General features: G+C 39.4%; 1 protein-coding gene across 9 annotated transcripts in view; it reads left to right on the forward strand.

Annotated features, from left to right (window-relative positions):
- CENPP (centromere protein P) overlaps positions 1-14,633 on the forward strand; it is a 237,025-nt gene that overhangs the window by 10,507 nt on the left and 211,885 nt on the right. For 7 of the 9 annotated variants that reach the window (XR_015131933.1, XM_086315606.1, XM_086315611.1 and 4 more), the window contains exons 2-3: positions 7,961-8,142; positions 9,836-9,924. Coding sequence is in view for 8 of the 9 variants with exons in the window: in XM_086315606.1 (XP_086171732.1) it covers positions 7,961-8,142; positions 9,836-9,924 (271 nt within the window). In the remaining variant the exon portion in view is untranslated. Of the gene's footprint in view, positions 1-7,960; positions 8,143-9,835; positions 9,925-11,840; positions 12,895-14,633 lie in introns of those variants that run through there. The other 2 variants (XM_086315613.1, XM_086315612.1) reach the window with 2 other exon arrangements.

Here is a 14,633-nt window from a genome sequence, read left to right on the forward strand (position 1 = left end):
CGCAGTGCAAGAGCATCAGTTCTTCGGCGCTCAGCTTTCTTATAGTCCAACTCTCACATCCATACATGACTACTGGAAAAACCATAGTTTTGACTAGACAGACCTTTGTTGGCAAAGTAATGTCTCTGCTTTTTAATATGCTCTCTAGGTTGGTCATAGTTTTTCTTCTAAGGAGTAAGCGTCTTGTATTTCATGGCTGTGGTTACCATCTGCAGTGATTTTTGGAGCCCCCCAAAATAAAGTCTCTCACTGTTTCCATTGTTTCCCCATCAGTTTGCCGTGAAATGATGGGACCGGATACCATGATCTTAGTTTTTTGAATGTTGAGTTTTAAGCCAGCTTTTTCACTCTCCTCTTTCACTTTCATCAAGAGGCTCTTTAGTTGTGCTTCGCTTTCTGCCATAAGGGTGGTGTCATCTGTGTATCTGAGGTTATTGATATTTCTCCCAGCAGTCTCGATTCCTTCTTGTGCTTCATCGAACCCGACATTTTGCATGGTGTACTCTGTATATAAGTTAAATAAGCAGGGTGACAATACACAGCCTTGACGTACTCAATTCCCAATTTTGAAATAGTCTGTTGTTTCATGTCAGGTTCTAACTGTTGCTTCTTGACCTGCACCAGTTTCTCAGGAGGCAGGTAAGGTGGTCTGGTATTCCCCATCTCTTGAAGGATTTTCCAAAGTTTGTTGTGATTTGCACAGTCAAAGGCTTTGGTGTAATCAATAAGGCCAAAGTAGATGTTTTTCTGGAACTCTGTTGCTTTTTCAATGATCCAGCAGATATTGACACTTTGATCTCTGGTTCCTCTGTCTTTTCTAAATCCAGCTTGAACATGTGGAAGTTCATGGTTCACATACTATTGAAGCCTGGCTTGGAGAATTTTGAGCATTACTTTGCTAGTGTGTGAGATGAATGCAACTGTGCAGTAGTTTGAGCATTCTTTGGCATTGCCTTTCTTTGGGATTGGAATGAAAACTGACCTTTTGCAGTCCTGTGGTCACTGCTGAGTTTCCAAATTTGCTGGCATATTGAGTGCAGCACTTTCACAGCATCACCTTTTAGGATTTGAAATAGCTCAACTGGAATTCCATCACCTCCTCTAGCTTTGTTGGTAGTGATGCTTCCTGATGCCCACATGACTGCTCGTTCCAGGATGTCTGGCTCTAGGTGAGTGATCACACCATCATGGTTATCTGGGTCATGAAGATCTTTTTTGTTTAGTTCTTCTGTGTATTCTTGCCACCTCTTCTAATATCTTCTGCTTCTGTTAGGTCAGTAAGATTTCTTGCATGAAGATCTTTTTTGTATAGTTCTTCTGTGTATTCTTGCCACCTCTTCTTAATATCTTCTGCTTCTGTTAGGTCCATACTATTTCTGTTAGGTCTTTTATTGTGCCCATGTTTGCATGAACTGTTTTCTTGGTATCTCTAATTTTCTTGAAGAGATCTCTACTCTTTCCCATTCTATTATTTTCCTCTATTTCTTTGCATTGATCACTGAGGAAGACTTTCTCATCTCTCCTTGCTATTCTTTGGAATTCTGCATTTAGATGGATATATCTTTGCTTTTCTACTTTGCCTTTAGCTTCTTTTCTTTTCTCAGCTGTTTATAAGGCCTCCTCAGACAACCATTTTGCTTTTTCGCATTTCTTTTTCTTGGGTATGGACTTGATCACTGCCTCCTGTACAATGTCATGAACCTCCATCCATAGCTCTTCAGGCCTTCCGTCTATCAGATCTAATCCCTTGAATCTGTTTGTCACTTCCACTGTATAATTGTAAGGGATTTGATTTAGGTCATACCTGAATGGTCTAGTGGTTTTCCCTACTTTCTTCAATTTAGGTCTGAGTTTTTCATTAAGGAATTCATGATCTGAATCCACAGTCAAACCCTGGTCTTGTTTTTGCTGACTGTATAGAGCTTCTCCATCTCCATGTGTAGCTCTTATGTTGTTGGAAGAGCGTGTTTGCTATGACAAGTGCATTCTCTTGGCAAAACTCTGTTAGAAGTGAAAAAGAACTAAAGAGCCTCTTGATGAATGTGAAAGAGGAGAGTCAAAAAGTTGGCTTAAAACTCAACATTCAGAAAAGTAAGATCATGGCATCCAGTCCCATGACTTCATGGCAAATAGATGGGGAAACAATGGGGAAAAAAAGAGAGTATTCACTCTCAAATGACATAGTGCTATTTTCTCTTAGAAAAGAAGAGACACCAAAGGCAAGGAAGAAAGGGAAGGATATACCCATCTGAATGCAGAGTTCTGGAGAATAGTAAGGAGAGATAAGAAAGCCTACTTAGGCGAACAATGCAAAGAAATAGAGGAAAACAATAGAATAGGAAAGCTAGAGCTCTCCAAGGAAATTGAAGATACCAAGGGAACATTTCATGCAAAGGTGGGCCCCTTGAGCCAGACATCCTGGAATGTGAAGTCAAGGGGTCCTTAGGAAACATCACTATGAACAAAACTAGTGGAGACGCTGGAATTCCAACTGAGCTATTTCAGATCCTATAAGTATGCTGTTAAAGTGCGGTGTTCAGCATGTCAGCAAATTTGGAAAACTCAGCAGTGGAACAGGACTGGTAAAAATCAGTTTTCTTTCCAATCCCAAAAAAACAGAGTGCCAAAGGATGTTCAAACTACCATACAATTATGCTCATTTCTCATGCTAGCAAAGTTAAAGTCACTCAGTTTTCCAACTCTTTGCAACCCCCGTGGACTGTATCCCGCCAATATCCTCTGTCCATGGGATTCTCCAGAAAAGAATACTGAAGTGAGTACCTATGCTCTTCTCTAGATTGGTTGCATAAAAGGATCATTAAATTTCTGGTTAATTTCTCCAGGCCACATACTAGAGTAGTAACCATTCCCTTCTCCAGGAGATCTTCCCAACCCAAGGATCAAACCCAGGTCTCCTGTGTTGCTGACGGATTCTTTTCCATCTGAGTCACCAGGGAAGACCAAGAATACTGGAGTGGGTAGCTTATCCCTTCTTGAAGGGATCTTCCCAACCCAGAAATCAAATCAGAGTCTTCTGCATTGCAGGCAAATTCTTTCCCAACTGAGCTACCAAGGAAGCACATATGCTGGTGAGGTAATGCTCAAAATCCTTCAAGCTAGGCTTCAGCAGTATGTGAACTGAGAACTTCCCGACATACTGGCTGGATTTAGAAAAGGCAGAGGAACCAGCGATCAAATTGCCAACATTCATTGGATGATAGAAAAGGCAAGAGAATTACAGAAAAACAGCTACTTCTGCTTGCCAATACACATAGATGTTACGCAGGTTTGATCCCTAGGTCAGGAAGATCCCTTGGAGAAGAGTATGACAACACACTCCAGTATTCTTGCCTGGATAATTCCATGGGCAGAGGAGCCTGGTGGTCTATAGTCCATAGGGTTGCAAAGAGTCAGACAGGACTGAAGCAACATAGGACTGGAATACTCTGCTTCATTAAGTACACAAAAGCATTTGACTGTGTGGATCACAAGAAACTGGAAAATTTTTAATGACTTGGGAATACCAGACTGCTTTTACGTGCCTCCTGAGAAACATGTATATAGGTCAAGAAGCAACAGTTAGAACCAGACATGGAACAACAGACTGGTTCAGAATTGGGAAAGGAGTCTGCCAAAGTTGTGTATTGTCACCCTGCTTATTTAACTTAGATGCAGAATACATCATGCAAAGTGCCAGTCTGGATGAAATACAAGCTGGACTCAGGATTGCTGGGAGAAGTATCAGTGACCTCAGATATGCAGATGACACCACCCTTATGACAGAAAGTGAAGAGGAACTTAAGAACCTCTTGATGAAAGTGAAAGAGGAAAGTGAAGAAGCTGATTTAAAAACTCAGCATTCTAAAAATGAAGATCCTGGCTTCTGGTCCCATCACTTAATGGCAAATAGATGGGAAAACAATGGAAACTGTGAGAGACTTTATTTTCCTAGGCTCCAAAATCACTGTGAACATTGACTGCAACCATGAAATTAAAAGAGGCTTGTTCCTTGGAAGAAAAGATATGACTAACCTAGACAGCATGTTTTAAAGCAGAGACATTACTTAAGTCAGTCCTTAGTATTCATTGGAAGGACAGATTTTATTTTTTCTTGGACTTCAAAATCACTGTGAATGGTGATTGCAGCCATAAAATTAAAAGATGCTTGCTCTTACATAAATCATAGCAAGATCCTTTATGACCCACCTCCTAGAATAATGGAAATAAAAGCAAAAATATATAACTGGTACCTAATTAAACTTCAAAGCTTCTGCACAGCAAAGGAAACTATAAACAAGGTAAAAAGGCAGCCCTCAGATTGGAAGAAAATAATCAATATGAAACAACTAACAAAGAATTAATTTCCAAAATATACAAGGAGCTCATACAAGTCAATAGAAGAAAAACAAACAACCCAATCAAAGAGTGGGCAAAAGACCTAAATAGGCATTTCTCCAAAAAAGACATACAGATGGCTAATAAACATATGAAGAGGTGCTCAACATCACTTACTATTAGAGAAATGCAAATCAAAACTACAATGACATATTAGTTCAACCCAACATTGGAAAGGACCTTGATGCTGGAAAAGATTGAGGGCAGGAGGAGAAGAGTCTGTTAGAGGATGAAATGGTTGGATGACATCACCAGCTCAATGGACATTAGTTTGAGCAAACTCTGGGAGATAGTGAAGGACAGGGAAACCTATCGTGCTACAGTCCATTGGGTCACAGCGACTCGGACATGACTGAGCAACTGAACGATATCAAGTTCAATCTACCTTGCAGATAGAAGAGAGATGATTGGAAGTCTGATTTACAAGTACTGGCCTGAAAGAACTGAGATTAATCATCAAACATTTTTCTAGAATGAGAGGATGCATATTTCGAAGACCAGAGGCAAGATTTAGAAGATTTTCTTCTGACATTGGAGACAAGATGCATGGACAATAAGAGACCCAAGATGTAAAATGAGAATCAAGATAATCATGCCCCAGAAGGCAAGGAAAGTATGTTGTAAGACAGTGGAAGTCAACAGTGTAAAAATGTGGCTGAGAGCATGATGGCAATAAAGGATTACAAAAAATAAAATATAATTTAATGCAATTATTTGCTGAAATTTTACTCTTTTTCAAGGAAAATAGAGCTACATATTCTTAATGAAAAATATCTGATTACAGTGTTGTTTAGAGATCATGCTGTTTGTTATTCCTCTGGAATTTTTACCCCCATACTCTTCAATGTCCCAAGAATATCTTTCTTACTATAAAATGCCCTCTGATACTGCACTTGTTTAAGAAGCAAAAGATTTATTATTTCATCATATCTTTTTAAATAGTTTGCAACGTCCTGGGATAGCAGATACTTAGGTTAGAACACTTAAAATATTCCAACCTAAACAGACATTTTAATTCTGCAAAGTATTCCTATTATAATTTATTTTATCAGTTCGGTTCACTCAGTTGTGGCCGACTCTTTGCGGTCCCATGGACTGCAGCACTCCAGGCTTCCCTGTCTATCACCAACTCCTGGAGGTTACTTAAACTCGTGTCCATCGAGTCGGTGATGCCATCTGACCATCTCATCCTCTGTTGGCCCTTTCTCCTCCTGCCTTCTATCTTTCTGAGCATTAGGGTCTTTTCCAATGAATCAGGTCTTTGCATCAAGTAGCCAGAATATTGGCATTTCAGCTTCAGCATCAGTCCTTCCAATGAATATTTAGGACTGATTTCCTTTAGGATGGACTGGATGGGTCTCCTTGCAGTCCAAGGGACTCTCAAGAGTCTTCTCCAGCACCACAATTCGATAGCACCAATTCTTTGGCGCTCAGCCTTCTTTATGATCCAACTCTCACATCCATACATGACTATTGGACAAACCATAGCCTTGACTAGACGGACCTTTGTTGGCAAAGTAATGTCTCTGCTTTTTAATATGCTGTCCAGGTTGGTGATAGTTTTTCTTCCAGGGAGCAAGCATCTTTTAATTTCATGGCTGCAGTCACTGTGCACAGTGATTTTGGAGACCAAGAAAATAAAGTCTCTTACAATTTTCAATGTTTCCCCATCTCTTTGCCGTGAAGTGATGGGACCAGATGCCATGATCTTAGTTTATTTTAAGTTGTTTCTAATATATAGAAGTATGGTATTATAACTTGGATCAGTTCATTTCAGTCGCTCAGTTGTGTCCAACTCTGCAACCACATGAACTGCAGTATGCCAGGCCTCCCTGTCCATCACCAACTCCTGGAGTTTACCTAAACTCACGTCCATTGAGTCAGTGATGCCATCCAACCATCTCATCCTCTGTCATCCCCTTCTCCTCCTGCCCTCAATCTTTCCCAGCATCAGGGTCTTTTTCAATGAGTCAGCTCTTTGCATCAGGTGGCCAAAGTATTGGAGTTTCAGCTTCAACATCAGTCCTTCCAGTGAATACCTAGGACTGATCTCGTTTAGGATAGACTGGTTGGATTGCCTTGCGGTCCAAGGGACTCTCAAGAGTCTTCTCCAACACCACAGTTCAAAAGCATCAATTGTTCTGCACTCAGCTTTCTTTATACTCCAACTCTGACATCCATATATGACTACTGGAAAAACCATAGTCTTGACTAGGTGGACTATAGTTGATAAAGTAATGTCTCTGCTTTTTAATATGCTATCTAGATTGGTTGTAACTTTCCTTCCAAGGAGTAAGTGTCTTTTAATTTCATGGCTGCAATCACCATCTGCAGTGATTTTGGAGCCTCTCAAAATAAAGTCAGCTACTGTTTCCACTTTTTCCCCATCTATTTGCCATAAAGTGTTGGGACCGGATGCCATGATCTTAGTTTTCTGAATGTTGAGCTTTAAGCCAACTTTTTCACTCTCCTCTTGCATCAAGAGGCTCTTTATTCTTCTTCACTTTCTGCCATAAGGGTGTGTCATCTGCATATCTGAGGTTATTGATATTCCTCCCAGCCATCTTGATTCCAGCTTGCGCTTCATCCAGCCCAGCATTTCTCATGATGTACTCTGCATATAAGTTAAATAAGCAGGTGACAATATACAGCCTTAACATACTCCTTTTCCTGTTTGGAACCAGTCTGTTATTTCATGTCCAGTTCTAACTGTTGCTTCCTGACCTGCATAGAGGTGTCTCAAGAGGCAGGTCAGGTGGTCTGGTATTCCTGTCTCTTTCAGAATTTTCCACAGTTTATTGTGATCCACACAGTCAAAGGCTTTGGCATAGTCAATAAAGCAGAAATAGATGTTTTTCTGGAACTCTCTTGCTTTTTCCATGATCCAGCGGATGTTGGCAATTTGATCTCTGGTTCCTCTGCCTTTTCTAAAACCAGCCTGAACATCTAGACGTTCATGGTTCACGCACTGCTGAAGCCTGGGTTGGAGAATTTTGAGCATTACTTTACTAGTGTGTGAGATGAGTGCAGTTGTGTGGTAGTTTGAGCATTCTTTGGCATTGCCTTTCTTAAGGATTGGAATGAAAACTGACCTTTTGCAGTCCTGTGGCCACTGCTGAGTTTCCAAATTTGCTGGCATATTGAGTGCAGCACTTTCACAGCATCATCTTTTAGGATTTGAAATGACTCAACTGGAATTCCATCACTTCCACTAGCTTTGTTCATAGTGATGCTTCCTAAGGCCCACTTGAGTTCACATTCCAGGTTGTCTGGCTCTAGGTGAGTGATCACACCATCGTGATTATCTGGGTCGTGAAGATCTTTTTTGTACAGTTCTTCTGTGTATTCTTGGCACCTCTAACTTGGTTAGGATGTTTTATATTGAGATTAATGGCTGCAGTGTTAATAACCACACTCATTTTAAGAAAACTCCTACTAGTGTTTTAATGGGAAGAGAATAAGAAAGATAAAATGGAAATGATTTGAAGAAATTTATAGATGTTAGTTGAAACACTTGTTAGTAGTTTCTTCATTGGAGTAATTATTTGTGTTTTGTGCTTTTTAGGAAATCATTTCAAGAAACACACCAATCAGATTCTGAAGAATGGGGATTGTCAAAAGATCTGAGAAGTCATCTTGGAAGTTTAGAATCTGAACTTCAATTTCTAAGTAGACTTACTGGTATCAGTATAAGAAATTACTGCAAGAACACAGAAGACCTAACTAACACTGAGATGGCAGAAAAGAGTAAGCAGGTTTTTTTTTTTTTCTTTTGGCTGCACCAAATGGCTTGCAGAATATTAATTTTAGTTTTCCAACAAGGGATTGATCCTGATTTTACAGCAGTGAAAGTGTTGAGTCTTAACCATTAGACTCCCAGGGAATTTCCAGAGTAAGCATTAATTTCAATCAGGAAGTAGTATTGAGGTTTACCTTATTATGCATAGAAAATTAGTTTTCTTATCATTGAAATAAATTCTCCAAGGTAACGATTTGAATGTGTGGTTGTGGTAAATTTGTTTGTCAGGTGCCTATTGAACTTTACAGCGTGTGTAATATTCTTAAAAGCTGCCTGACATAGATATTAAAGAAGACATGGTCTCTCGTTATGTACCTGAGTAGTCAAGTAACATAGAAAAGTGATTTTAAGGAAAACAGCACTATTAGTTTGTAAATCTTAGCTGTTGTTCACTACTGATATGAGAAGTGTGTCATCTCTCATACTCAGATATTTCAAGAACTGGATCATTTGGCAGAGAAGGGTTTCTGGTCCCAGTGACTAATGCTATATTACTAAGAATCTGTGATACGCTAACAAGTAAAAAGAAGCTAATTCAGCTCTACAGTTGTATGTTGGGATCTTTGTTTAGAAGAAGAAATCATTTCAGGAAATGCTTCCTGATTCGTACAAAAATAACTCTCCTGACTGGGGAGAGCGAGAGTGAATGCATTTAGAATGGTCTTGTTTCAGAGCTTTTCCTATTGCTGATTTAGATTTCAATTTTCCTGGCTCTGCCAGGTTACTTTCAATTTTTCACATAATATCCAGCTGATCCATCTGATTTTCATCTTATAAAATTAGTTTACTCTCATCTTTTTTCTCTATATCCTTGTAGAGTTGTGCCCTTCTGGTAGAAAGGCCAATACAGGGTAGATTAAGAGGTACAAACTATTAGGTGTAAAATAAGCTATAAGGGTATATTGTACAATATGGGGAATATGGCCAATATTTTATAGTAACTGTAAAGGAGTATAACCTTTAAATATTGTGAATCACTGTATTATCCACCTGTAACATATATCGTATAGTACCTGTACTCCAGTTTAAAAAAAGAGCGAATTGTGTCCTTCTAAAAACAACTTCATTAGGAAAATATAATAAAGTCAAAATCATGGTTATCTCCTTTCTGAGACATATTGTATAACTTGGAAAAGGCATGAGGAACTTATGCGATATGTTAAAATTTCTGTATCTTGATCTTGATCAAGTATACAGCAAGTATACTTGCTGTATACTTAAGAAAGGACATTTTATGAGTGTATTCGTGTTATACCTAAAAAATACTTTTGCTATCATTTTAGTAACGTTTGGAGAGTTAACTGAGATAATTGCTTGGATTTAATTTATTGTCTAACTGGAGCCAGACAATGTTGAAAATATGAAAAATACCAGTTATCATAATTTGAATTTGTCTAGGGTTATACTATCATATTTCTATTTCTTACTTTAATCTTTGGTATCATTGAGAACTAGAAAATACAAGTTATCTTTAATCATATTTCTCAAAGGTGCACATCCTTCCAAGTATTTTCAATGCAAATGCTAATACTCTCACACATAAACGCATGTGTATTATAGACAGCCACACAAAATTAAATAATTGATATTTAAAGAAAATTGTTATTTGCAAATAAAAATCTTTGTTTTTCTGATTTACAGGTATTAAAAAAGTTTTGCAGAGACACAGATTATCAGGAAATTGCCACATGATTACGTTTCAGCTTGAATTTCAGATTCTGGAAATCCAGGTAAATGAAAGAACATGTTGTGGTAGATAACACAGATTCTGCTGTTATGAAATAAAAATACCCTACACCCCAGTTTTCAGCAGTGGCTGAGTTGAGGAGACATTCCTGAGCAGGACCCCTTGTAGCATGTTCATACAAAGTGGTACCATTAAAACATTTTTTTTTTTAATATGACTTCCCCAGCAACTGCATATGGTAGTATTATTGCTGAGAGCATAGTCTTTATTGGAATAGATGTAATGAGATGTTTGTGGGATTCCAGTGTGAGCCCTGAGGTCATGTGAACAGTCTTGGATGCCCTCAGTAGTCATCAATCATCTGTTAGTTATTTATTGCTGCTTAACATTTTCTCCCAAATTGAACAGTTTAAAACAACAAAAACCATTTATTATCTCACCATTTTCTGTGAGGCAGGAATTTGTGAGTAGCACAGTTGGTGTTCTTCCTCTGGCCTCTCCTATAGTTGTGGTCATCTGGGACCACCACAATCTGAAGACTGTTCAGAGCTGAAGGATTAGATGTCAGGATGGTCATGGTTATGCCAGCCAGTTATACAGGACTACTGAGGCACAACACTGGAGGAAGATACTCTTGGCTAGGATTTTCACATAAAATCAGAAAGGAGACAGACAGAATGTTAACATGCAACCCCTGGCCAGCATAGGGAGAATAAGACTCAGAGATCTTCAAAGTCTGGCTCCAAGAAGGGTTGGATCCAGGCATAATTTTGAGAACTAACCAAGTCTGGACATGTGCTTTGATAGCAAAAAAACAATTTCAATCAGTTTGTTTTATGAGTTTGGGCCTATAGGGAGAATGTATAGAGGAGAGAACAGGTAAGGACAGGCAAATTGCCTTGGCCTCAGTTCATCAGATAACTAAAGTGAATGTAGACCAGTTGTCACAGCCAAGTCATAGGGATAAGCTGTTTGTTTGCACTCACAGTACTGTGCCTGGATTCCTCATGCTTATCCTCAGCCACAGAAATAGCCTCAAGTTGTCCCTTTTTGTATAGGGGTTGATGCCAGATATTAGAAGTTACCCTCAACTAGTCATGAGTGATTGGGTCTAGGTATCTGCACTAGAAGTTTTGCCTCTTGTGAACTCTTTGCAGTCTATGTCCCTGGTGGTCACCACTGACCCTGGCAGGCTGAGAACTGACTAGGTCTCTCATCTGATGACAGAGTTTCCAACTTGCTCCCACCTCAGGGTATCTCTCTTTAGTCTGTCAAAGTGACACACGAACATCCACAGTGTGGCATTACCAAAACCAGTTGAGCAGGATGTCAGGTACATGGGTGATGAATATCCTTGGAAATACACTGCTGGCAGGTTGGCACCAGGTCTTGAAGCCATGCAAAATTCTCAGGATGATACTATAGTTCTGCATGACCTCAAAGATCATCTGCTGAAGACTAGAATAAAATATGGACCCAATTGAGTTGATCTCATTTATGATGAACAGCCCATTCCAGGACTCCAGACTCCTCAGAATTCCTGGATGTTGTCCCATTGCAGAAGGATGCATAGTTGGACCAACTGCCTTTTCTTTCTGGTTAATGTGATCTTAAACTCAGAGTGGTGATATACCAATGCTTACTTGCATTCTTGCCTCCATTAATGGCCAGGCCTATAGACTGTGTCAGGTTGGCAGAATCAGACCTCTGAGATCTAGTTCTATGTCTTAAAACATCTGCACTATCAGTGTATACATGTCCAGGAAACTGCTCAGGGACATCCTATTAGGTTGGTGCAAAAGTAATTGCAGTTTTGCATTGTTGAACTTTGCTGCTTGATATTGGAATACCTTCTTAAATAAATATGGTTATGTTATGCATCATTTTAATGTACATTTCTCACTTTATGTTTGTTTGCTAATTACTTATTACTTGCTGTTTATTTTATATTTATTTTAGACTATAGAAATGATATTAGACAAAAAGCAAATTTGAGGAGTTTTTTAATCTATGTTCAAAATGGGTTGTAAAGCAGAAGAGACAATTCATAACATCAATAACACATTTGGCCCAGAAACTGCTAACGAGCATATAGTGCAGTGGTGGTTCAAGAAGTTTTGCAAAGGAGACAAGAGCCTTGAAAATGAGGAGCCTAGTAGCTGGCCATCATAGGTTGACAATGACCAACTGAGAGCAGTCATCGAAGTTGACCCTCTTACAACTACATGAGAAACTGCCAAAGAACTCAATGTCAACTATTCTGTGGTCATTTGGCATTCAAAGCAAATTGTAAAGGTGAAAAAGCTCAGTAAGTGAATGCCTCATGAGCTGACCGAAAATTTAAAAACCGTTGGTTTGAAATGTCGTCTTGGCTTATTCTGTGTAACAACAGTGAACCACTTTTCAATTAGATTGTGATGTGTGATAAAAAGTGGATTTTATACAACAACCGACAGTGACCAGCTCAGTGGTTGGACTGAGGAGGAGCTCCAAAGCACTTCCCAAAGCAAACTTGCACCAGAAAAAAGTCATGGTCACTGTTTGGTGGTCTGCTGCCCATCTGATCAACTCCTGCTTTCTTAATCCCAGCAAAACCACTGCATCAGAGAAGTATGCTCAGCAAATTGATGAGATGCCCCAAAAACTGCAACACCTGAAGCCAGTATTGATCAACAGAATGGGTCCAGTTCTGCTCCACAACAATGCCTGAATCCACGTTGTACAACCAATGTTTCAGAAGTTGAACGAATCAGACTACGAAGTTTTGCCTCATCTGCCATATTCACCTGGCCTCTTATCAACTGACTACTACCTTCTCAAAGTATCTCAGCAACTTTTGGCAGGGAAAATATTACCATACCCAGCAGGAGGCAGAAAATGCTTTCCAAGAGTTTGTTGAATCCCGAAGCATGAATTTTTATGCTACAGGAATAAACAAACTTATTTCTCATTGGTAAAAATGTTTTGATTGTAATGGTTCCTATTTTGATTAATAAAGATGTGTTTGAGCCTAGTTATAATGATTTAAAATTCATAGTCTGAAACTTCAGTTACTTTTGTATCAACCTAATAGTAGCCTTGGGCTTTTATAGGCTTTTTCTTCCGTTGTTATTTATCTTTTTTATAGTCACTCCCTGGGTTATCTGGAGAGAAGCCAGATTGCTGGTAAAATTAGGCTCCTCCTTGGGAAGTTGTTGTTCAGTCACTCAACCATGTCTGACTCTTTGCAACCTTGTGGACTGCAGCACACCAGGCTTCCCTGTCCTTCACCATCTCCTGGAGTTTGCTCAAACTCATGTCCATTGAGTTGGTAATGCCATCCAACCATCTCATCCTCTGTCATCCCCTTCTCCTCCTGCCTTCAACCTTTACCAGCATAAGGGTCTTTTCTAATGAGTAGGCTCTTCGCCTCAAGTGGCCAACATATTGGAACTTCAGCTTCAGCATCAGTCCTTCCAATGAATATTCGGGGTTGATTTCCTTTAGGATTGACTGGTTTGATCCCCTTGCAGTCCAAGGGACATGTATGGGAAGCTGTACATGAGTCCAGTTGGATAAAAGACGATACTCTGAAGTTGAGATGAACAATCTACTCGGTGCAGCTGTACATTCCAGGATAGGCTGTGGCCAAAAGTTGATTGGTGTGCTCATTAGTGGGGCTTTGGTCTGAGAGATAGAATAGACTATTTTAATTTCATTTTGTTGAAGTTGCATACTTGTGGTCACTTTAATCCTTTGAAGGAAAGCATCAGTGGCAATGTGATCACATCAGAAGTCAGATCACACATAAGGTTTCAATTTAGGGACATTTTTTAAAATAATGTGATGTGCTTCTGAAGAATGGCTATTATTTGACCAGAGGCATTCCTAGCATGAACTGGTACTGCAGTTCCCACAGTGGCTTGACTTGAATGGTCCTGGGTGGCCACCATGAAGTCACACAGACAGGACCAGAGCCATGTGGGGCCTGCCATACATACTATAGTGACTACACTCCCTACCTCCTACCAGACAGTAGTGATACCAGCCCAGACCTCACCTCCCTATCAACAGTACTTTAAGCTAATATTCTGATCCTCATATTGCCAAAGCATGATTGAAAATTTTTTAACCATTTTATAATGGCCTGCAGTTACACTGTTAGTTCATATGCTTAACAAATTAAAATTAGTTGTACTCCATGTAATAGAAAACTTTATCTCTGTTGCTTAAACAAAATTGCAAGATCTGTTTTCAAGGACTAGTATTGTGGTTTTATGATCATCAGGCTCTGCCATCACCCACGTGGCTGCCACATTGTGGTGCAGTTATCACTTGAGCATTTCAGACATTGGGAAAGAGCTGGGCAAACAGGGGCTCACCTTTTCCATTGAACAGCATTTTGTAGAAATTGTAATACCCATCATTTTCACCTGCATTCTAATGGCCAATAAGTAAGTGCAGGGAAGGCTGGAAATTTAGTCTTCATTATGCATGGCCATGGGGCCAATGGAAAAATTGGAGCAAGAAAGAAGTCCACATATTGTGGACTACCAGCAGTTTCTGTCCCATATACTTTAGGGGATGCAGGAAAAAAAACTAAGGAAAAGAACAATTCATACAATTCGAAAGACCTAAAACTCAGTAATCGCTGAATCTCTAAAGGGACGTAAGTTGTTATTATATACATTTCAAAGTATGTAGGTACTTTTGAACTGCTTGGTTTTACCTAATTTGCTATAGAAAGAGCATGCTGTCCCAAGCTATGTTAAG

Source organism: Bos grunniens, chromosome 8 (assembly GCF_055505025.1).
Source record: "Bos grunniens cultivar Pamir isolate PY7600 chromosome 8, Bosgru_T2T1.0, whole genome shotgun sequence".
Classification (NCBI taxonomy): domain Eukaryota; kingdom Metazoa; phylum Chordata; class Mammalia; order Artiodactyla; family Bovidae; genus Bos; species Bos grunniens.